The sequence below is a fragment of the Zea mays genome, chromosome 3 (assembly GCF_902167145.1).
Source record: "Zea mays cultivar B73 chromosome 3, Zm-B73-REFERENCE-NAM-5.0, whole genome shotgun sequence".
Classification (NCBI taxonomy): domain Eukaryota; kingdom Viridiplantae; phylum Streptophyta; class Magnoliopsida; order Poales; family Poaceae; genus Zea; species Zea mays.
In genome coordinates, this window is record NC_050098.1 from 181158952 (window position 1) to 181182438 (window position 23487).

General features: G+C 46.6%; 2 protein-coding genes across 2 annotated transcripts; both read right to left on the reverse strand.

Moving 5' to 3' along the window:
- Window positions 1–203: 203 nt before the first annotated feature.
- On the reverse strand, window positions 204–1450 carry LOC100277613 (uncharacterized). The gene is made up of 2 exons (XM_008674401.3): window positions 1049–1450; window positions 204–953 (listed from the first exon to the last, which is right to left on the reverse strand). Exon 2 carries the CDS (start codon window positions 913–915, stop codon window positions 544–546), a length of 372 nt encoding a protein of 123 aa, XP_008672623.1. The 5' UTR covers window positions 916–953; window positions 1049–1450; the 3' UTR covers window positions 204–543.
- A 7156-nt stretch (window positions 1451–8606) lies between these two features.
- Window positions 8607–9574, reverse strand: LOC103650972 (uncharacterized). Its single transcript, XM_008676568.4, has 2 exons — window positions 8984–9574; window positions 8607–8880 (listed from the first exon to the last, which is right to left on the reverse strand). Exons 1-2 carry the CDS (start codon window positions 9167–9169, stop codon window positions 8755–8757), a joined length of 312 nt encoding a protein of 103 aa, XP_008674790.1. The 5' UTR covers window positions 9170–9574; the 3' UTR covers window positions 8607–8754.
- Window positions 9575–23487: the final 13913 nt, after the last annotated feature.

Genomic DNA, 23487 nt, shown 5'->3' on the forward strand with positions numbered 1-23487 from the left:
ACTGTATTTATAGTGGAGTCTCAGGGTTGTATGATATATTTTCTTAACTATCTCCGGTATTTGGAAAACCAAACCCTGACTTAGAGTTGTACATGTCCTTACACAACACTATGAGCCACAATATAATGCATGCACATGCATTTCATCAATCGCATTGCATTGCATGTGTGGCTGCAGCATATTTATGCACCGTCCGCTGGTACTACTAGAAATGTTTTTTTTAATTTTCGCGTGGGGGGACAAGAGCGCAAGCAACTCCAGTTATTAGCAAAAATAGAACAATGCTTGTACACTAGCACATCGCGTAGTACTAGTAAGAAGACGAAATTATTATTCTTATTATTATTGTCTAACAAAGCATGAAATTATTACCTAGACCGATCCCTTTGGCACCGTGCCGCTCGGAAGAAACAGGTCTATGCAATAATTCCTTGGGTAATCGAAACAAACTCCGGCCGCGAATGGGAAAATGAAGCTACGACGACGACTTCTTGAAGGCAACGACGAACTCAGACGTGCTCGATCGCTCGTGGTGGTTCCATTTCACCGGCGCTGACGCGGGCGGCGCTGGTCGCCCTCGCTGAAGTCGAGCAGCACGGCGTTGTGGCACCGGGGGCACCGGGGGTCCTCGCGGGACAGCATCACGTACATCATGCACCGGGGGCACCCGGCCAGGACCATGGGCGCCGGCGCGGCGGCGGCCGCGTCGGGGCTGCCCTCGGACGACACGCACGAGCTCGGCGGCGACGCGGTGGACGAGGACGAGGAGGACACCCGGCGCGGCGACGTCGTCGCGCGGCCGTTGCTGCCGCTGTCCCCGCCGGGCCGCGCCGTCGCCGAGGGCCCGCCCCTCGCCCTCGACAGGCCCATCCTTAGGAGCTCCAGCTTCGACGCCTTGCCGTTGTTCCTGCTCATCGTCGCCGCCGCCGCCGCCGCCGCACAGGTTCCGATCACTGAGGCGCACAGTTCACACGACGTTAGTTAGCGTCGCGGCTCACACGTCTCGTGCTGCGTTTGGACGGAGCGCGCACCATGCACTAGGCATTACCTTGGTCTTGGTGGCTTGGAGCTCTCCCACCTGGTTGGGTGTATAGCTGTTCGCTAGGTGTGAGTGTTTGTCAAGCAGCTCTGAACTGATCCTCGTGTTATATAATGACGAGGGAGCGTTGAGGAAGAGGATGATAGGAGGGAGGAGGAGCTGGTTTCCTTTAATACAAAGGCACAGCCACATTTAAACTATGCCCGATTCCCTCCAAGTCTAGCTCAGGGCCTCCGACTAGATGTCACACAGGCCATAGGCCGCTCCTCTGTTTCTGTCTGAATCAGAACACGAGCTCGCTTGCAGCTCAAAGCAACCACAAGATGTTTCGATCGTCTTGATGATGAACGAAAAATGCATGCCAGCTAGATGCGCAGCTGATCTGTAGCACACGGGGCTCTACAACGACTGACTGACAGGATCATGACACCTCACACCACTCTCCCAGCCACTGTTTGCACAGTGTTCCTACGCACCGAAGAACCACGTCCCCCGACTGGTACTAAACACGGAAGCACAGCGGCACCGTGCATGTACCTGAACCTGACGTGCCAACGGCCCCACTGAACGGCGACTCAAGTTCCTACTAATCCCTACTCTGCTGAGCGGATTATCACACCCGTGAATGGCGGGCGCAGGCACATAAATGATACTGACTCGATTGCCACGGAACGAGCAGTAAACAATCAAGAGAAGAGAGAGAGAGAGAGAGAGAGAGAGAGAGAGAGAGAGAGAGAGAGAGAGAGAGAGAGAGAGAGAGGGAGGGAGAGAGAAGACGTAGCCGAAGCATGTGCTGGCCTTTATGCGTGGCCAGAGCCTTTGAATTCCGAATTAACTGTCACGATTCCAAGTGCGATCAGACTAGAGAGCAAGGGGATAGGCGTCTGATGATGGGAACAGAACGACAGCGGCGTAGAATACGAGTTCAGACTTGTTACGTTCGATGCCCATCAGCCCATTCAGCTCACGCTACCCGCCTTTATACTCCAGCCCGTTTACAAAAGCTACAAGACATCAGCATTACGATAGCATGCCGTTCACAACCGTCTACGAAACGCTTCCGTCGAACGCCATCTTCAGTTACCGCTTTGTCAGACGTTGCGCCTTCAGCCACTCTTTGTCGGATGACCAACAATCCTCTCAAGAGCATGTTTGATAAAAAAAATGGGGGAACGGGGGACTAGAGGGTGATCAACATTCCTCTTAAGGGCTTGTTCGGTTATTTTCAATCCATATGGATTGTAGGGGATTGATATGGATTGTGAGGGATTTTGACTTGCTAGGGATTGAAACCCCCTCAATCCCTCTCAATCCATATGGATTGTGGTAGAACCGAACAAGCCCTAAAAGGATTAAATAGTATTGAGTCGGTTTAAAATCTATAACAAGTCAAAATTTATTTCGATCCCACTCAATCCACATGGAACGCAAATAATCGAACAAGCCCTAAGAGCATGTTTGAGAAAAAGGGGAATTGGGGACGAGATGGGCTAAAATATGTGATTTTTACTATAGATTACACTTTTTATATAGTGAAGTTTGAAATAGAAGATAAGATATGAGACGGGATAGGATAGCTGCTTATGGAGGAGTTTGGAGGGGTTAAAATCCCACTAGTTTGGGAATTTAAATCCTCTCGAAGATTGGCGATGATTGAGAAAGAAATCAGTTTATTTTTCTCTCAATCCCCTCCAATCCCGAAGGAAATTTGATTTGCAAACTAGCTCTCAACAAGATTTTAACTCATCCAACTCGCTCCGTTTTCGCTTCTAAACGAGCCATAAGTGTCCCCTCTGTCTTGCTCTTTACCCTTACATTTTTTCGTCGTCAAAAACCAACTAGCCCCAAGTTGGGCTCTTGGGAAATTGATGGCGTGGGCCTACTGTCTCTCCCCAAGTGACCAATATCAGTGAGCATACTGAGTATCGAACCTAAATTTCTAAAATCATGGAAGCCTTGTTTTGAATCACTGGAAGTGCAATCAAGCTCTAAGTGAACTTTGATATTGTTGACCATATGATTAAACATTGTTGGGGGCCTCTTATGCCGAAGATCACTTGTTTACGAAGAAACAATCACTTGTGATGATGAGCACAACATGATGAAGGGCAAGAAGGAGGTCGACAGCTTAAACTCCTAAAGTGAAGATGAAGATGAGGGTGATGATGATAAAGAAAATGATGATCAAGCCTCCACCTTCTCCTCTGACATCGATGAAGAATCAATCAAACAAATCGAGAAGGTGATGAAAATTATGCGAAAGTAACTCTAATGGGTGTGTCCATCCAAGTCAACAGCATCCTATTCAATATTGAAAGAAGAAGAAAAGAAATTGTGTTATGGTTGCAGCTGTAAGTGTAATCAACCTCTTGAAGGTTTTGATGATTGAATTATAAAACAAATTAAAAGTTCTAAGAAGTTTACCCGAAGCATGTGTTCAGTTTGCAATACCATAAGAAGTGCTTTAAATCATGTCAAAAGTCAAAAAAGCAACAAGTGTCTAAGCAAAATTATGCAATACTACAAAGAGATGTACCAGGAAGAAGCAAATTACATCTAAAAAATGATTCTAGGCTCATTCAAGATGTGCCCCAACACTCAAGATTCAAAATGGTGGTTGATTTTATTTTTGAGTTTTTGAGTTTAGGAATCATCGTACTATTAAGATGGATCCACAAATGAGTAATGGTGTTGGCACTAAATCTCACAATCCTTGCTTCAAATCACTTATTTTGTCTTAGCACTGCTGCGATTGAAGTGGGTGGTTCAACCTATCACAAGCCCACCTCAATAGAGTTCTTCTTTGGTGGGTGGCGGTTAAACCGGCTCCTAGGACAGTTCAATCGTCCTTATACTATGGTTGAGCTAGCGCTTCAACCGCCCCTCCCTGTTCAGCTCAACTAGCAACCCCTCTGGTGGAAGGAAATTCAACTGCAAGTCATGCAAATCTACCTAAATAGCTATATCTGGAGCCTCATATATATATACCCTCTCCTACTTCCCGTACCCACAACATAGCACACATTTTACTTCAAACCTAACCTAAGACAAAAGCAACATAAGAGCATTTACTCCTCTCCAATCTCTCTTACACGCTGAGACTCAATCATTCCAAATCTTGACTGAATCTCGGTGTGAAGTTGAGATACTGTGAATTGTTGGGCTTCATTCTTGATTCTCGTCAATCTCTCTTGCGTTTTGGGTCAACATCAAGATCTTTGTGAATTCATTACTCTTTGAGCTTCAAGCTCCTAGATGGCTAGACCTCGCTTGAGAGTCTCCAAAGCTTGAGAGTCTCCAAAGCTCCTAGATGGCTAGACTTCAAGCTCGCGGACCGTCCGGGGTGCACGGCTAGACCGTCCGCAACTACTTTATCTGACATTTGATGACACATTTAATGCATTATAGCCGTTGATATAGCTATTACTGCTCATCGTTGCGATTTCAGCCGTTGGTGTGCAGGGGCAGACCATCCGGACGAGGCGCGGACCGTCCACGGTTGGCAGAACAAGGGCAACGACTGTGAAGTAGTTTGTGGCTATAAATACAACCCCAACCACCTGCATTCAATAGATCCAAGCATTATACTCACACACATTCAATACAAGAGCAAGCAATCCATTCCAAGACACATTCAAAGCTTCCAAACCTCTCCAAGTGTCATAATTGAGACAAGTGATCATTAGTGATCAGTGACTTGAGAGAGTGTGATTTGTGTTTCATTTATTGCTCTTGTTGCTTGGCTTTTAATCTTGCTTTCTTCATCTCCTTCTAAACTCTCTAGTGACTTGTAAAACTAGCAAGAGACACCTAAGTGTGTGGTGGTGCTTGTGGGGTCTTAGTGATTCTTGAGATTAAGAAGAAGCACTCAACTGATCTAAGTGATCGATTGAGAGAGGAAAATGATTGAAAAGACCCGGTCTTCGTGGCCTCCTCAACGGGGAGTAGGTTCATTGGAACCGAACCTCAGGAAACAAATCGTTGTGTTCATTTGTGTTGATCATTACCTTACGATTTGATTCTTCCTCTTTCCTCTCTCTAAGTTCTCTTGCTCACAATCTTTTGAGTTTGCTCCCAAAGTCATCCGTATTGATTGAGCAACTCATAGCAAGAAAAACTCTCTTCCGCACTTTGATTTCGTTATTACTTATTTCTAATCCTAACCCCGGGTGAAGTTTGTGTTCAAAGTTTATAATTTTTAGGTTTCACCTATTCACCCCCACTCTAGGCGACTTTCAAGAATGCTAGAACATAAAATTTGTTTAATGATTTGAGAACGTCATTTTTATGAAGTTAGGTCACAAGTCGAAAAACATGCTCCAAATCGGAAACAACACTCTAGTTGGTTGAATCAAGTTTTTTTGAGTCAATCATATTAGATTGCAACCAACAAACATGAATACTATTGTACTATACACCCATGACTTCATTACTTAATAGATTACTAGGCATGTGCCCGTGCGTTGCGACGGAACACAAATTAACGAGACTCCAATTGCTCAAGGTTTTAACGGGCATGTAAATATTTTTGTTTTTCTTGTGCATGTTTTTTTGCCTCTACATGAATGGAACCCCCAAACCCCAAACTCCAAACCCCGGGGTACAATAATTGTAAGCGGAGAATGAAAAAAAAAACAGTGGGCAGCACATTGGCCCTATTCGTTTTCGATTTTTTCAGCTACCATTAGAAGCTGCTGTAGAATACCAAATACTTAGTTTTTCGACCTTTTTTTATAATCATTTTGACGAAAACTATCTAAAATTAATGTGAATATAGAATCGACCGAGTCATCGTGATAGTAGACACTGTCACCATCTAGATCATAAAAGCCTATATAATCCTTCGTCTTCATCTGTATATGTCGGCGTTTCGAGACCGGGGGGTCCCTAAGCCGACGAGTGAGTGTGCCGCGTGCCCCAGCCCAGATGGGTCGAGCGCGTGGGCGAGCGCGAAGGGGGGAAAGGAGCGAGGAGGCCGGAGTCCGGCGAGAGAGAGGTGGGAATCCCGCGGCCTTCGTGTTCGTCCCGCGCCCAGGTCGGGTGCGCTTGCAGTAGGGGGTTACAAGCGTCCACGCGGGTGAGGGAAGCGAGCGGCCCCAAGAGAGCGCCTATCCCCGTCCTCGTCCCCGCGCGGCCAACCTTCTCTAAGAAGGCCCTGGTCCTTCCTTTTATAGGCGTAAGGAGAGGATCTAGGTGTACAATGGGGGTGTAGCAGAGCGCTACGTGTCTAGCAGGGGGGAGAGCTAGACCTTGAGCAATTGGATCTAGCTGCAGCTCCAATTCTTTCTTGCATCGGATGCAGTACAAACTACAAACCATGGTACAGAGTCCAGCAAATAATCAAACAGTGTGAGTCACCTACACCTACTTAATATACGGATTTTTTTAAAATCTGCTGTTGTAATTGTTTGGTTAAAATTCTAGATTTTCGACATTGAATCTTTTGGTTTGGAAAGCTGAACCAAACACCGTTTGAATCCACCGAGTTTCTAGATTAGGGATGTGGCTAAAAGAATATTTGGGAGAGCTCCAGCTCCAATAATTTGTGGCACTGTGCCATAGACGCAGACTGAGGGTGTGTGTTCCAGTGAACCATATTGATGTAGGCTTTCTCTCTGCTCTCCCAGACAGGCCCCAAGTATCAGGAAAGAAAAGAACCATTACCTTCCCAGCTACAATAGAAAGAGAGAGAGATGCTGTTCCTCACAAATAAATAAAACAAGTATCAGGAAAGAAAAGAACCATTACCTTCCAGCTACAGTAGAGAGAGAGAGAGAGATGTTGTTCCTCACAAATAAATAAAACTTAAGCACGCATCTATTATTCTAATATTGCTGTCTACCACAAAAACCGATAATTGAAACCTTTATTTGCTCTAGACCAAGATAAATGTCATAGTGTCGTTAAATACTCCTTCGGATTGCAAATTGTAAGTCATTCTAGCTTTTTTAGGACAGATAGTTTTTGCTACACACCTAGAAAAGCCGGAACGGCTTGCGATTTGAAATGGAGGGAGTAACGTATAATCCATAAATAGTTAAAGCAAACAGCTTTAGAGCCACCTAAACTCAGCAACCATAAATCCTGTTCAGAACTGAACTCTGAAACTACTAAAGACTGAGAGACGACTGAATGAGGTGAACGCTAGGGTTATTAATTCCAACTTTAAGGACAAAATTGGTACATACAAAACTAAGTAGCTTTATTACATTAACTGAAACATGGCAGCTCCAGCTCATTCTCCTAGTTGGCGTCTTACCACAATTTCAGTATTAACATGCACAGTAACAACATTACATCGGTGCTTTGTAAATTCTTTTCAGATTATACACAGTGACTATTAATCTATGGTTACCTAATGAAACAAAACACTTCTCAGTTTGTAAATTCAACTAAACTGAAAATTGAAAATTATACTAAAAACAGATGGATGAAACCTTGTACGTTTGAAAACTGAAAATGTACGTACCTTGACAAAACAGTTTGCAAATTCAACTCAACAAGAGGAGGATGAAACTGGGGTAATTGTAATGATATCTATTTTCACAAAGATATCTATTTTAAAATGCTAAATTTGTCATAAAAGTTCATATTAACACTTTCATTCCATTACTACCATGAATGCTTGGGTAATCTATGTAGCAAATTCTTACCAAGAACGATTCCTACCAAAAAAGGAGCCCTTAGTGTGTTCATGTTTTTAAGTTAGTAAGATCATGTGGTTATAATCATGCTAATCTGACGAAACAGTGGACGGCCTTAGCGTCTGTGCCGGCAGTATTACAGTTCTCAGAGGTGCTTTATATGGGTTTCCTTTTTTTAGCATAAGATGGTGTAGCAGTCTGATATGGCCATACTTGGGGTCTGCCGTCTGTGTGCCTAAACCCTTTGTTAACTTGGGGCCTGCGTGCCAAAACCTGTTGGGAGCACTGCTTGTTGACCGGAATATATGAACTACATCTGATGATGTTTATGGTGATGCATTCGGACTGGGGTTTGCTGCCCCAAACTCTACAGAAATGGAGGTGGGCATTGTTGGTTATGATACTTGTGGAATGACAAAGCTACATTGAAAAAATTAGACTTATTCGAATTGGCATATTCTTCTTCAGCACAAGTTCAGGTAATTGACATGCCCCAGTTGCTAAATTAGTGACCATGATGATTGATTGGCAACTATTAGGTAACCATGTTAAATCTTGACACTGAATCATGATATTACTGAAAAACTGAACCATGTATGTGATTGAGCAGACCAATTTTATATCAACAAAAACCTAGAGGATAGACAAAATAGATAACAATAGGACTGAGCTGGTGGTGGCCATTCTTCATCCATACAGTCAAATTCTTCTTTGCAAACTTGCAGTAAACTTTTTTTAATAAAAAACAGAAAACCAAAAGGATCTAGTGCCTAGACACATTCAGGAATTTCACAAAAGTAGTAAGCATAATGGTCTAACTTACAGATTGTTAACTTCACAGGTATCGCAGCGGACGAAGCCGACGATGAGGGCGAGGCCCGCCACAACCCCCAACACCGCCGCACTACCCTGGATCAGTTTCAACAATGCAGTAAAAGAAATGACGAAAGAATCCTAGAAGAACATCACCACGAACTGACCCAGTTCGAGATCCTCGCACACAGGACGTGCTGTGTCAAAACCGTCCCATCCAGGCTTGATCACGCACGCGTCCTACTGCGATGACGGTGCCTATTGATGCATAGCCCGTGCCAACCGACCAAATTGCCCACATACACCGGCTCCGTCTTCACCGCGGCGGGCGGGAGCATCTCCGCTTCCGGCTCCCGCGCCTGTTGCTCCTTGGCAGCAAATCCGCTGCGTTCACCATAGGCGCATAGTACTCAAACGGCCGGGGCGGCGGCGCGGAGAAGAAGCCCCCACGCGGCGGCGGGGGAGGCGTGGCGAACATGCGGATCACCTGCGGCGGAGGCGGCAGCACAACCGCCGGCGTCGGTGGTGGCGGGCCCCGCGGCACGAACTCCGGCGCCTGCGCGTTGAGGCGACTGGAAGAGCCGGTCCTGGGCAAGCCCATGGGCTGCTCGGAAGCCGGCTCAGTGAACCAGCCTGCGGGGATCTGATTAGTGGGCACCTCCATCTGCGGCATCTAGGCTGGGACTTGGGTAAACAAACGGAGCAGGAGCGACAAGATAACGACCGCTACTGCTGCTAGCTCTCGTTGTAGGCGCGCGGGTGGAAGCTCCCTAGCAGCAGCGGCGTCGGTTAGGGGTACAAGGGCTTCAGTAGTGGCGGAGATGGGGAGTTTGTGCTCCCAACACAGCAGCGCCTCGTCCAAATCCCGCGTCGACCTCAAGCCGATCCTGCCATCCACCATGGCGTTGATTGCGTGGGCGGCCGCGGACCATCAGCACTTCCATCGATAGAGCGGGGCGTTGATGGCGGGGAGCAGGGATGGCGGTGGGTGGGGCGGCCATGTCGATGGAAGGTGAGCGGGGCGGCCTCGTCGATGGAAGGTGAGCGGGGCGACCGCGTTGCTGGCGGGGAGCGTAGATGGCAGATCGAGGGTGGTTTGATGGCGGCCGCGCTGCTGGGCTCTGGATCGCAGGATCCGCGTTGACGGCGGCTCGGCGTCGCGTTGATGGCGGGGAGGAGAGCTCGGCAGAACCGTGCGCCAAAATAATATGTGAACGCCTACAGTAGCTTCTTAATAGTAGTACAGATTTGGTTTGATAAAAGAGTTAGTCTATAGTCTTCTCATCATTTACATTTTGTCTAGTTTATAAAATAGAATAGTTTGATTCCTTGTAAACTAATAATTAATACTAATGTGAGAAGTGAAATTATTTCACCAAATTTAAAAGTAACTCATGACACATCATGAGCAATATTGTCAGCGTTTTGGACCCGCGAGGACCCTCAACCGACTAGTGAATTTGACGTTGCGTGTCCCTGCCCAGATGGATTGATGCAAGATGAAACACAAGAGGGGGGATGAGGCTTATATTATCTTGCACCTGGGTGCTCGTAGTAGGGGTTACAAGCTTCGCGAGAGAGGGTTTGGCCTTGAAGTGAGCCGTATGAGTTAGCCCCCCCTCGCCCCCCTTGGGAAGGCCTTGGGCATCCCCTTTTAAAGATACAAGGGGATGGTCCAGCTGTACATATTGGGGTGTAGCTATGTGCTAACGTGGCCGATGGAGAAGTGCTTGAGCCCTGTAGAAGCGTAGCTAGCGATGCGGCCCTGGGTCCTGCTGACGTTTCTTTGCCTTCGTAGAGAGCTGAGAACAATCAACGTCATGGACGCATGCAGGGAACCATCATTACCTGTTGCCGGAGTAATCTAGATGTGACACCGGTCTTATTCCTTCGTAGCCTGAGGCGGCTAGCTAGGTGTAGGGTAATGATGTATCCCCCGTAGCGTAGTCGATCTGAGGCCGAGGTTGGGCGAGGCAGCGACTTCTCCTGAGGCCGAGGCTGAGGTCGGGCGAGATTGTGACTCCTCTCGAGGCCGAGGCTGAGGTCGGGCGAGGCAGGGACCTTCTCCCGAGGCCGAGGCTGAGGCCGAGGCCTGGGGTCGGGCGAGGCGGAGACCTTCTCCCGAGGCCGAGGCTGAGGCCGAGGCCTGGGGTCGGGCGAGACGGAGCTCCCTGTTGCGCCCGAGGCTGAACTCGGGAGAGGCTGTGACTTACTGTTGTTAGTCTTACCCTGGTGGTTGGCACAGTAGTCGGAATGGGGTGAATAGTGTTGTTTTCCTGTCAGAACGATCAGTAAAGGGGCCAAGTGACTGCGGTCATTTCGACCTTGCCGACTGAGGCGTGTGTGTCAGGATAAGGTGTCAGGTGATCCCCGCATTAAATGCGCATGTGATACAGTCGGTGGTAAGGCGATTTGGCCGAGGTTGCTATACGACAAAGTTTGCCCGAGCTTAGCCTCGAGCGAGCCGGGGGTGTGCCCACTGCCTGAGGAGGCCCTCGGGCGAGGCGTGAATCCGTCCGGGACTACTGTTCTTGCCCGAGGCCGGGCTCGGGCGAGACAAGATCGCGTCTCTTGGTAGATGAGGCCTTAACTTTGAACCACGCTTACCGGTCTTTACAGTTTGTTTTAAAGATGTTTTCCAGCCATGCTTAGGAGTATTGAGGGTACCCCTAATTATGGTACCCGACAGTAGCCCCCGAGCCTCAAAGGGAGTGTAGGCACTCGCTTGGAGGTTCTGCCAAATTTTTGTGGCGGAACTGCCCGAATTATTCCAACTTAAGTGCCTAAGTCCCGCCTTAGAGGCTAGACCACACTTAAATGGGAATAACCCATCAATCCCTCGGATCTAGTCCGACACGGCCACTGACAGGATCAAGTACCACAATCTCACTCGATGGTGAGTAACAGAGCAAATACAATAAAGCATAAAACCATGCATTAAAGAGTATTAAATTATTACATCATCATCGGAGTTTTGCAAAAGTAGTCATCATTGTTCGAAGTGCAGCGGAATAAAACTAACGGTAAATAAACAGAGAGATGGGGAAGCCTGTCCCATCACTCCTCATGCTCCTCCTCAGCCGAGGCGGGGTCCCACTCGACAGTCCAACCCGATGGCAAGATGGACGGCCAAGTCACTCCAGCAACCATGTCCTCCAGAGAACCTGTAAAATTATGCCACAAGCAAGGCTGAGTATACTAATACTCAGCTAGACTTACCCGGTGTGAGGAGTCTACTCCTCTACCTCTAGACATGCAGCTGTTTGGCTGTGGGGTTTGGTTGCCAAAAGCACTAGCTGAGTTTCTAAGTCCAGTTTTAACTTTGCCAATTTAAGTGTGACTCTCTTAAGGCTAAATGTGTACTATCTACTCATACATAGTAGCAAACATTATTAGCAATCAACATCTTATATCAACTCATCATATTTCCACTTGTTACTCAATGCAGTACAATGGATCAAGCAGTCTCATTAGCTGCGAGAAGCAGACGATTCGAATCGAGTTTTTATCCTTGCAAGGTAAACCTAAACACACGACATGGCGAGGTACTCCGTCCCCACACACATCAACCGTCCCCATCGATTCCCTGGCAACAGATCAGGGCTCACCGCCTTGGCGTACAATGCCTCACTGACCCCGACTGCCGTCGTGCAGTGACTGCACTTGTACCCACCATAACCGGAATGGGAGACCACGTCTCAGGTCGCGTGAGGGGCAAAGTCTGCGGGCAGGTTCACTCAGGTACTAGGCTTACCGATTTACCATATTTCTCGGTATGTGTTTAGTACGTTCAAACGCTTGACACAGGTATTCGCACGTAAATCCTTATTCCATTTTCCCATCTCGTAGACAACCAATCCCCATGGATTGTTGTCTACCACTAGTATCATAATAGTATGAAGGTGGGTACAACCAAATCCTGATCTCGCGCGAGTGCTAGAAAAATCACTCGTCTTCTACCGAGATCCTAATTAAATAAAGCAACTACTCGACCTATCATACTAGTGTTCATCTCAAAAGGATTCCTGAGATCATGCAACTAGGGTTTCAAACAACTCCTACACCTAAGTGCACATTCAGTCCTACAATCATTAAGTATAGTAAAATAGCATAAATAACAGGTTATGCATAAACCGGAGCTTGCCTTCCAAAGCAGTGGCAGGCAGGTCCTCTGGTGCAGGCTCTGGTGCTGGATCTGGGGCTACCTCCTGAGCAGCTCCTTGCTCCGGCACGAGGACGTACTATCCGTCAGCAAGGTTACAGTCTATCGAATGCAATGAACATGTATGTTATGATTATGCAGGATTAATAACATTATGCAAAAAGAAAACTAAGTTAAGGAATAACTTAGGGTTTCTGGGTCATGCTGGGCTACTAGTGGGTTATGCTTATCACTTTTAGGTTTAGGTTTTTGTTGAGGATAAACATAGAGAATTTGTATTGCTTTTGTATACTTCAGTGGACAAGATATAAAGAGTTTTTAGGATGACACTAATTTCCTGTTATTCACTTTTCCTTTTCTTTATTTTCTACTTATGGCTTCTAGGGTAGGTTTGAACTATGACAGTGGGTTACTATTTTCCAAAACTTCCATAAAAATTACAGTGGGTTTCCATTTGCTATTCTAGCCTGTTTTAAGAATTTGAGGCTCTACATGTGAAGGTTTTGCTTTAGACAAAAATAACAAGAGTTGTGTAAAATGAGCCACTTACACTACATCTCCTAATTAGGGGTGGGTTCTGTCCTAAAGTTTACTTTTGCTAGCATCTAATAGCAATAATAAGCTTCTGTGCTAAAAATCACAGAAAGCTAAGGGATGGTTATTTAGCTATGATTTTCTAAAGTTAAGTGTCAAAAAGGCACTTTCTACTACATTGTTATTTGAAAAATGTCAAACAGCAGATTTCATATTTTTCCTAAGTTCTTATTAACAAAACATTAGTTATCCCAAGGGTTGGGGTGTTTTCACCTTAGGCTTATTTTTGTAGGGTTTTTCTAAGTTTTCCTTGGTTTATTAAAATAAAAGGTATCCTACTTATTTTATACTAAACCAGGGTATGATAGATTTTTCCAGTGAACTATATTGAATAAGTACCTTAACAAAAATAGGGGTGCTCTCTGGTTCATTATTTAAATCTCATTTTCCATTTTTCTTAACCTTAAGCATATTGTAAAATAAGGGGTAAAAACTAACTTAATGGGTTGGACAGAGAGGTTTAACATTTTTAAACAGGTCAGTAGGTGGACATAAGCTTCTCCAAATTTTTCTAACCCTAGCCAATTAGTAAAACTATTTTTCTTTCTATTATTGAGCTTTTGGCCAAAACTATAATTAAATCAGAACTTTAAAGTTTTCTATAGTACATAGGGGGTTTTATATTTTTCTTAAGTAGGTTACATTATTTAGAGTCTGACAAAATTGGTTTGACCAATTTTGGATGAACTAAACAGAAGTTATGGATTTTCAAAGTTTCTGTTCAAATTTAAAATCAGGTTTAATAAGGTTTTCTGAAAAAGCAGTTTACACCGAGGTCCCTGGGTTAAAACTAAATCAATCTTCGCAGTTCTACCCTTGCGCTACTATTCCCCCGGGTCTCTGACAGTTCAAAAAGCCCCCTGACTTTCTCTCCCTCTCACCCGCGGTCCTTCCCCCAAAGTAAACAGTGCCCGCAAGAAAGAAAAGGGTGGCGCGGCTTACCGGCGGTGAGATAGGTCCGGCGAGGGGCGGGGTTGGCTCGGGGAGGCTCTGGCGGTCACAGCGATGTACGGCTCGACGGCGGGGATGGCCAGAATCGCTCAGTCCTCGTGCGCAGGCGGGTGTTCTCGTCGGCGGCGAGTGTGCCGGCCAAACCACGGCGACCTAGTCCAATCCAACGGCACGGTGAGCTTCCTGGGGTGATGTAGAGGCTATCTGTGCAGTGAATCGAGAAATGGCTCAGTGATTTACCCGGTCCACGCACTCCGGCGGGGTTGTGAACTCCGGCGACCGTGGACTGGCCTCTCCGGCGAAGTAGGCTTCGATTCCTCACTCGGGGAGCTTCACTGGGGCGTGTACACTCGTTTCAGAGGGTTGGACAGGGTTGGGAAGGACTGGGCTGGCCGGTCTACGGCGGCAGTGGCTCGGGCGGCCGCGGGCACGTCGCGCACGGGCAAACGACGGTGAACTGAGCTCCGGTGAGGTTTGAGCGTGCGCGGAAGAGTGTAGCCGACGCCTGGGTGGGCTTTATAGGCGCGGGCGAGGGCCAGGGCGCCGGCTGGCCGTTGGCGCAACGCGGGGCGCGCGCGGGCGTGCTCTGGCGCACACAGAGCGCGTCGAACACGTGGAGCTTTCATTCTGCCCGTGTTCCACAGCTCACCCAAGTCGCAAACGTGCGAATCTTGGCAAAAATCCGGCGCGAGTCTTTTCCTGGCACCTAGGGCTGTCTCTCATCCGTGAGCTGCCATGGCAGATATGGCCTAGGTAGGGAGATCTCTGGTCGCCAAATCGGGTGTGTCACACTGCCCACCTCGCGACAAAAACCATGCCAAGGCATGTCAAACGTCAGAGTCTCGGGCTCAGCTTTTTCCAGTGGGTGCCCTAGGTGGTATGCCACATTTTTTGGTATAGAACATAGGTAGATTTGGTGCCAACTTCGAGGTGAACACGACTGATCTTTAGTGTAGGTGTAGTTTTTAACTTAGAGAGAAATAGAGAGCTCTAGCTCTCTCTCTCCACTTGGAGATTTGATTTGGGGTTTCTCCAGGGGTCTTTTTGCAATATTTCCTTCCCCTAATTGCTGGTTATAAGGTTACTTAAGGTTTGATTAAAGATTACCCAAGTTTTGCACAATTGCTCACCCTCTTCCCCCCTTATCCATGGGTTTGGGAGATAGGGTTCAAGAGAGGTCTAGGGTTTTCTCCCCCCCCCTTGTCCAAAATGATAGTTGCACTCAATTAGGGTAATGCCTTTGGTCATTCACATCTCTTGGTTAAAACCTAGTTTCCAAAGCCCTTATACTTTTGCTCCTTAAGTTCTTCCACATGTGATCATAGTCCTAAGCACCAAGGTGTGCTCTAGCCATGGTAACACCTGAGGTGTTACAGCCCTCCCCCCTTAAAGGAATCTCATCCCAAGATTTTAGGTAGAGTCCCTTGGAGGGGTGCTTGAAGGTGTGTTGGTGCTACTCTTTCTTTATACTCAAGTTTCTCTTGTTAACTGCTCTTCGAATTTCATTCTCTTTGCAACTTCAGAAGGAAGCCCTTTTAAGTTAGATCCACAACTTAGACTATCCTTGTTATCTAAGTTTTTCTTATAATTGAATTCAAAGGGCAGGTGGGGGTGGGGTTTTGGGGTTACGTACCGACTCTTTTGGGTAGAAAGTCGGGGAAGCGGGAGCGTAGAAAATCCTCAGTCTCCCATGTAGCTTCTTCTGCTGAATGGTGACTCCACTGAACCTTATACATTCTGTCTGATCTTGCCCGAGTTGATCTCTCCTTCTGATCTAATACCTTGACGGGGTACTCTTGATAAGACAAATCTGGTTCTATCTCAATGTCTGGTGCTGGCAGCACTTCAGTGGGTAGGCGAACACATTTCCGCAGCTGAGATACATGAAACACATTGTGAACTGCTGACATGTGAGGTGGCAATTCCAATTGATAGGCTACGGGTCCACAACTTGCTTTGATCTCATAGGGTCCAATGTAGCGAGGAGCTAACTTGCCCTTGATCCCGAATCTCTGGACACCCTTGGTGGGTGATACCTTAAGATAAACATGATCTCCCACCTCAAACTGTAGAGGCTTCCGCCTCTTGTCATGATAGCTCTTTTGCCTGGCCTGAGCAGCTTCTAAGTTCTTGGTAATAACCCTGACCTTTGCCTCTGCCTCAAGCACCAAGTCTGGCCCAAAAATTTGCCTCTCTCCTGCTTGAGACCAATTCAATGGGGTCCTACACCTTCTCCCATATAAGGCTTCAAAAGGTGCCATCTTCAGACTGGACTGATAGCTGTTATTGTAGGAAAACTCTGCCAAAGAAAGACACTTGTCCCAATCCTTCCCGTAGTGTAGTGCACATGCCCGCAACATGTCTTCCAAAATCTGATTCACCCTTTCTGTCTGGCCATCTGTTTGGGGATGGTATGCTGAGCTTCGTATTACTTGGGTCCCAAGTGATTCTTGCAGCTGCTCCCAAAAGCGTGCCACAAACAGTGCTCCTCTGTCAGATATAATGGTCTTTGGAATACCATGCAATCGCACTATTTGATCAACATAAATTTCTGCATACTTCTCCGTCTTGTGGGTGGTGTGCACTGGCAAGAAGTGCGTGGTCTTGGTCAACCTGTCCACAATAACCCAAATGGAATCATGGTGCCTGGAGGTATTGGGCAATCCTACGATAAAATCCATGCAAATGTCCTCCTATTTCCAAGATGGTATGGGAAGGGGTTGCAAAGGGCCTGCTGCCTTCAAGTGACTAGCTTTTATCCTCTGGCAAGTGTCACACTCGGATATGTACTTGGCAATTTCCCTCTTCATCCTGGTCCACCAGTATAAGGATCTGAGATCATGGTACATCTTGTTGCTACCAGGGTGCATGGAGAATTTGGAAAGGTGAGCTTCATCTAGTATCTTCTTTCTGAGCTCTGGGTCCTTGGGAACAACCAATCGATCTCCAAACCATAAAATTCCCTTGCTGTCCTGATGGAAGCACTTGTATTTCTCTGCCTTTTGCTTGATCATTTCCTTAATCATTTGAACACCCTTATCCTCAATCTGTGCCCTCACTATTTGCTCTTGCAATGTGGGTTCCACCGAGATATAACTCAAGTCACCTGAAGAAACAACTTCCAGGTTCAGCTTGCACAGCTCATCGCACAGGGTGGTAACTCTTGCATCCATGCTCATACAATTGCACTGGGCCTTTCTGCTCAAGGCATCTGCCACAACATTGGCTTTGCCGGGATGGTAATGCACCTCTAAATCATAGTCCTTGATTAACTCCAACCATCTCCTTTGCCTCGTGTTCAGATCTGCCTGAGTGAAGATGTATTTGAGACTCTTGTGATCAGTGTAGATGTTACAGTGAGCTCCCATCAAGTAGTGTCTCCATATCTTAAGAGCATGAACCACAGCTGCCAATTCCAGATCATGTGTAGGGTAGTTCTGCTCATGGGGCCTGAGTGCTCGGGAAGCATAAGCAATGACTCTGTTCTCTTGCATCAAGACACATCCCAATCCAGTACCAGAAGCATCACAATAAACTTCAAATGGCTTGGTGTTGTCAGGTTGAGCCAGCACTGGGGCTGTTGTCAAATGCTGCCTCAAAGTATGAAAGGCATCTTCACACTTTTGGCTCCAATCATACTTGACTCCCTTCTTTAATAGTTCAGTCATTGGTTTGGCAATCCTGGAGAAATCCGGAATAAATCGTCGATAATACCCTGCCAAACCCAGAAAACTTCGAATTTGCTTCACTGTAGTCAGGGGTTTCCAATCCATCACCTCTTGTACCTTCTCCGGATCAACTGATATCCCATCCTGAGAAATTGTGTGACCCAAGAATTTAATCTCCTTCAGCCAGAATTCACATTTAGACAACTTGGCATACAACTGATGGTCACGCAGTCTCTGAAGCACAGTATGCAAATGCTTGGTGTGCTCGGCTTCATTCTTGGAATAGACCAGAATATCATCAATGAAAACGACCACGAACTTGTCTAACTCTGGCATAAACACTGAGTTCATCAGGTACATAAAATAAGCCGGGGCATTGGTCAGCCCAAAAGACATTACCAAAAATTCATACAACCCATATCTGGTAGAGAAAACCGTCTTGGGAATGTCACTGGCACGGATCTTGATCTGATGGTAACCTGAGCGAAGGTCTATTTTGGAGAATACCTTGGCTCCCACCAACTGATCGAACAGAACATCAATGCGGGGCAGTGGGTATTTGTTCTTGATAGTCACCGCATTGAGAGGGCGGTAGTCAACACGCATCCTCAAACTTTCATCCTTTTTCTTCACAAATAATGCTGGACATCCCCATGGTGAAGTACTTGGGCGAATAAACCCCTTGTCCAACAGCTCTTGCAATTGCTTCTTCAATTCTGCCAATTCCGCGGGAGGCATCCTATAGGGTCTCTTGGAGATAGGAGCAGTCCCGGGTTGCAACTCAATTGCGAACTCGATGTCTCGGTCAGGTGGCATCCCTGGCAATTCATCCGGGAACACATCCGGGTAGTCACGGACCACTGGGATCTTTTCCACTGGGGACTCTATCATAACGAAGGCATAAGAACGGGTACAACCCTGGTCGGGCAGATATAAGGTAATCTCGCCATCCAAAGGAGAGTGGATTTCTATGGCTCTGGCTGCGACATCAATCACCGCGTGGTGCCGTGATAACCAATCAGTCCCTAGGATGATATCCACACTATCCAACCCCATTATCAAGAGAGTGGTTTTGAAAATGAAACTACCCAGCTTAATTGGTACGTGTCTATTGATCTGATAGGTGGCAACCCTGCCTCCTGGTGTTGAGATTGTAATGCCCCCATTGGTGTGGTGAAAAGGCAATTGACACTTGGCACTAAATTTGGTACTGATAAAACTGTGTGATGCACCAAAATCAAAAAGAACAATAGCAGGATAATTCAAAACTGTAAAGATACCAGTCAAGACGGGTGCTCCCTCTGGAATATCAGCCATGGTGGTGAAGTTCAGCCTGCCCTGCCTCACTTGCACCTTCTGTCTCTTGCCTTGGTTCTGATTAACATTCTGCCCCTGCCTCTGTTGGTTCCTGGGGCAATTCTTGACATAATGTCCGGTGTTGCCACATGTGAAACACCTGTTGTCATTTGCCTGGCGATACTGCTGTTGCTGCTGATTGTTCCTCTGAGCTGGAAACTGGGTGCGGTTGGGTGCCTGCTGCTGCTGCTGTGGTCGGATCACCCATCTCCCCTGCTGCTGCTGGGGTCCCCTGTTCTATGTGTCGGACACAATCCTGAAGCGCTGTGGCTGAGCTGAGGGTCCTGCCACAGGGGTCTTCCTCTTCTTTTCTGCCTGTCGAGCTGTAATGCAGTCCTCCTGGGAGATAGCCATGTTGACCAACTCATTGTAACTGTTGGCCCTGACGGTGTTGAGAAGGTCACGGAGCTTAGTGCTGAGCCCCCTCCTGAACCTGTCTCTCTTCTTCTCATCCGTATCCGCGTGATATCCAGCATACTAGCACAAGTCATTAAAAGCATGGGCATACTGCAACACTGTCCTGTTGCCCTGAGTGAGTGCCAGAAACTCGTTGAGCTTTCGGTCCATAATCCCGGCTGGTATGTGGTGTCCCCTGAAAGCTGCCTTGAACTCCCTCCATTCCACCTCTCGATCCTCTGGCTGCATGGCAAGAAAATGGTCCCACCAAGTCCTTGCGGGTCCGCGAAGCTACTGGGTGGCGAACCTGACTTTAGTGACCTCAGAACAAGCTCCATGGAGTAGCGGGAATTTGGATTCCACCACTCGCAACCACACATCTGTATCAAGTGGGTCCTCTGCCCTTGTGAACAATGGAGGCTGGGTACTGAGGAACTCCTGGTAGGTAGCTGCCGCGGGGTGACGCTGATGGTCTCCACCACCATAATGCTGAGGTGGTGGCTGACGCTGAGCTAGCTGCCTCAAGATCTCATTCTGCTGAGCCATTAGCTCCTGCAGAGTGGGAGGCGGTGGCGGTGGTGGAGGAACGCGCTCATTCTGGCCACGACGCTGCCTCCCGGCCATCTGAAAAACCACATATATACTTAACACCATATCTCCAAGTTCAAGGTTTAATCGCGGCGAAAAGAGTCAAAGTCAAAATGATAGATTCCAACTTAAACAAAAAGGATTTTAAAGGCATAAATTTTTCCTTCCAAAATTAAAACTGATAACAGTATCCATCAATCATGCTTCCAAGAGAGTTTATCACGGTTACATCATTTGTCCCAAAAAGACTCAACTCTATCTAGCCTAGTACCCCAAGGGTGCAAAAGCTAAGCTAGCTGCGAGGAGTCCTACCATCACTGACGTCTGACTCTATCCTGAACACCTAGTGAGCGAACGAGGCAACACTCGACTCGGGGGAAGGTGGTCTCCATGAGCCAGCAGTGTCCACACTAGAGGCAGGCTCCTCTCCTCCCTCGATGTCGACGTCCTCGTTGGCCTCCATGTCCTGGATCTCCTGGTGATGCATATCCAGGTGCTCATTAGCCTCAGCAAGCTGTTGCTGAGTATTAATAAGCTGATCCTCGAGAACCTCGATGGTGTTCTCTCTGGTGCCCACTAATTCCTCCAACTCTTGGATATCAGTGGATAGCTGCTCCACCTACAAGTCCTTTTCCACCATTTCAGTGGATAAATCAACCACGAGCTCCTCCCTGTTGTCCAAAGTGATCTTTGTCGCCTCCAACAATGCCATCAGATGGGACATCGCCTCACCACGCATCACTTACAGACGGTACAGAGCATTCATGCACCGTACGGTCAAGTGCGTAGTCTGTCCTGGGTAGATAGCCCAGATGTCCTTGGCGTGCTCCACCCGATCCTTCCACATTGGGTCGTCCTCCCTTTCGGCGGGGAACAATCCAATGGGGTGGGTAGCCAGCTCCAAAGGATGGAATCCGCAGAAAGTGGTCAACCCATGCAGAGCGATCGCCTCAATCGTGTCCTCAGCTCGGTATCCAAAAGACTCGGAGTCCAATGAGCGCCAGCCTGGCTGCAGGGGATGAGGCTCCAAGGTCATCCTCACCCTACAGCGGGGCACTGTATGCTTCTCAAACTGCTGCACCGCGTACTGAGGGGGTGTCGTGTATCCGGCCCCCTGAAGTACCTCCCACAAAATGCGGGGAAAGCCCTCTCGTGCAAGCCCGTCAGTGTGGGTCAGTGCATTTCCATCATCTGAGGATCCGTGGGAAGTCATCTGTGTACGGTTAAGTGTAAGTAAAAGAAAAAGAACTATAAAAAGAACAAGAAAAATAAGACTCAGCCTTTCTCTAGTTAAATAAAATAGTACTGGGATACTTAGTTGGTCATCATTTTGTATTTATGTCCTTACTTAATTTTTCATTTGTTTAATTTTAAGAATGCATGCATGCTCGTCCTGAACGACCTCACAACAAGATGAAGGGAATAGGGAAGAACTCCCATCCTGTAAAAGTGGCCTGTAGGGCCTAATCACTTAGGCACCTAGCTACCCTTCTATCATCCTAAGGCTTCACGTCCTAGGTCTATTCTACTCGTCCTACTATCTATCCAACATTGTTTCTATCAAGTTTTATTTCGGAAAAGGGTGGTATTTACATTTTATTGATTCCTCTGTGGTGGTACAAGCTCCGATACCAGCTGTGACCGGGTAAATCACTGAGCCATTTCTCGATTCACTGCACAGATAGCCTCTACATCACCCCAGGAAGCTCACCGTGCCGTTGGATTGGACTAGGTCGCCGTGGTTTGGCCGGCACACTCGCCGCCGACGAGAACACCCGCCTGCGCACGAGGACCGAGCGATTCCGGCCATCCCCGCCGTCGAGCCGTACATCGCTGTGACCGCCAGAGCCTCCCCGAGCCAACCCCGCCCCTCGCCGGACCTATCTCACCGCCGGTAAGCCGCGCCACCCTTTTCTTTCTTGCGGGCACTGTTTACTTTGGGGGAAGGACCGCGGGTGAGAGGGAGAGAAAGTCAGGGGGCTTTTTGAACTGTCAGAGACCCGGGGGAATAGTAGCGCAAGGGTAGAACTGCGAAGATTGATTTAGTTTTAACCCAGGGACCTCGGTGTAAACTGCTTTTTCAGAAAACCTTATTAAACCTGATTTTAAATTTGAACAGAAACTTTGAAAATCCATAACTTCTGTTTAGTTCATCCAAAATTGGTCAAACCAATTTTGTCAGACTCTAAATAATGTAACCTACTTAAGAAAAATATAAAACCCCCTATGTACTATAGAAAACTTTAAAGTTCTGATTTAATTATAGTTTTGGCCAAAAGCTCAATAATAGAAAGAAAAATAGTTTTACTAATTGGCTAGGGTTAGAAAAATTTGGAGAAGCTTATGTCCACCTACTGACCTGTTTAAAAATGTTAAACCTCTCTGTCCAACCCATTAAGTTAGTTTTTACCCCTTATTTTACAATATGCTTAAGGTTAAGAAAAATGGAAAATGAGATTTAAATAATGAACCAGAGAGCACCCCTATTTTTGTTAAGGTACTTATTCAATATAGTTCACTGGAAAAATCTATCATACCCTGGTTTAGTATAAAATAAGTAGGATACCTTTTATTTTAATAAACCAAGGAAAACTTAGAAAAACCCTACAAAAATAAGCCTAAGGTGAAAACACCCCAACCCTTGGGATAACTAATGTTTTGTTAATAAGAACTTAGGAAAAATATGAAATATGCTGTTTGACATTTTTCAAATAACAATGTAGTAGAAAGTGCCTTTTGACACTTAACTTTAGAAAATCATAGCTAAATAACCATCCCTTAGCTTTCTGTGATTTTTAGCACAGAAGCTTATTATTGCTATTAGATGCTAGCAAAAGTAAACTTTAGGACAGAACCCACCCCTAATTAGGAGATGTAGTGTAAGTGGCTCATTTTACACAACTCTTGTTATTTTTGTCTAAAGCAAAACCTTTACATGTAGAGCCTCAAATTCTTAAAACAGGCTAGAATAGCAAATGGAAACCCACTGTAATTTTTATGGAAGTTTTGGAAAATAGTAACCCACTGTCATAGTTCAAACCTACCCTAGAAGCCATAAGTAGAAAATAAAGAAAAGGAAAAGTGAATAACAGGAAATTAGTGTCATCCTAAAAACTCTTTATATCTTGTCCACTGAAGTATACAAAAGCAATACAAATTCTCTATGTTTATCCTCAACAAAAACCTAAACCTAAAAGTGATAAGCATAACCCACTAGTAGCCCAGCATGACCCAGAAACCCTAAGTTATTCCTTAACTTAGTTTTCTTTTTGCATA

What these genes read in the sequence shown, in the direction of transcription:
- LOC100277613 (XM_008674401.3), bottom strand. Translation starts at nt 915, where the DNA reads ATGAGCAGGAACAACGGCAAGGCGTCGAAGCTGGAGCTCCTAAGGATG.
- LOC103650972 (XM_008676568.4), bottom strand. Translation starts at nt 9,169, where the DNA reads ATGCCGCAGATGGAGGTGCCCACTAATCAGATCCCCGCAGGCTGGTTC. An exon ending in TGCTGCCGCCTCCGCCGCAG is followed by an intron (nt 8,881 to 8,983) that starts GTGATCCGCATG and finishes TGGTGAACGCAG; the next exon opens with CGGATTTGCTGCCAAGGAGC.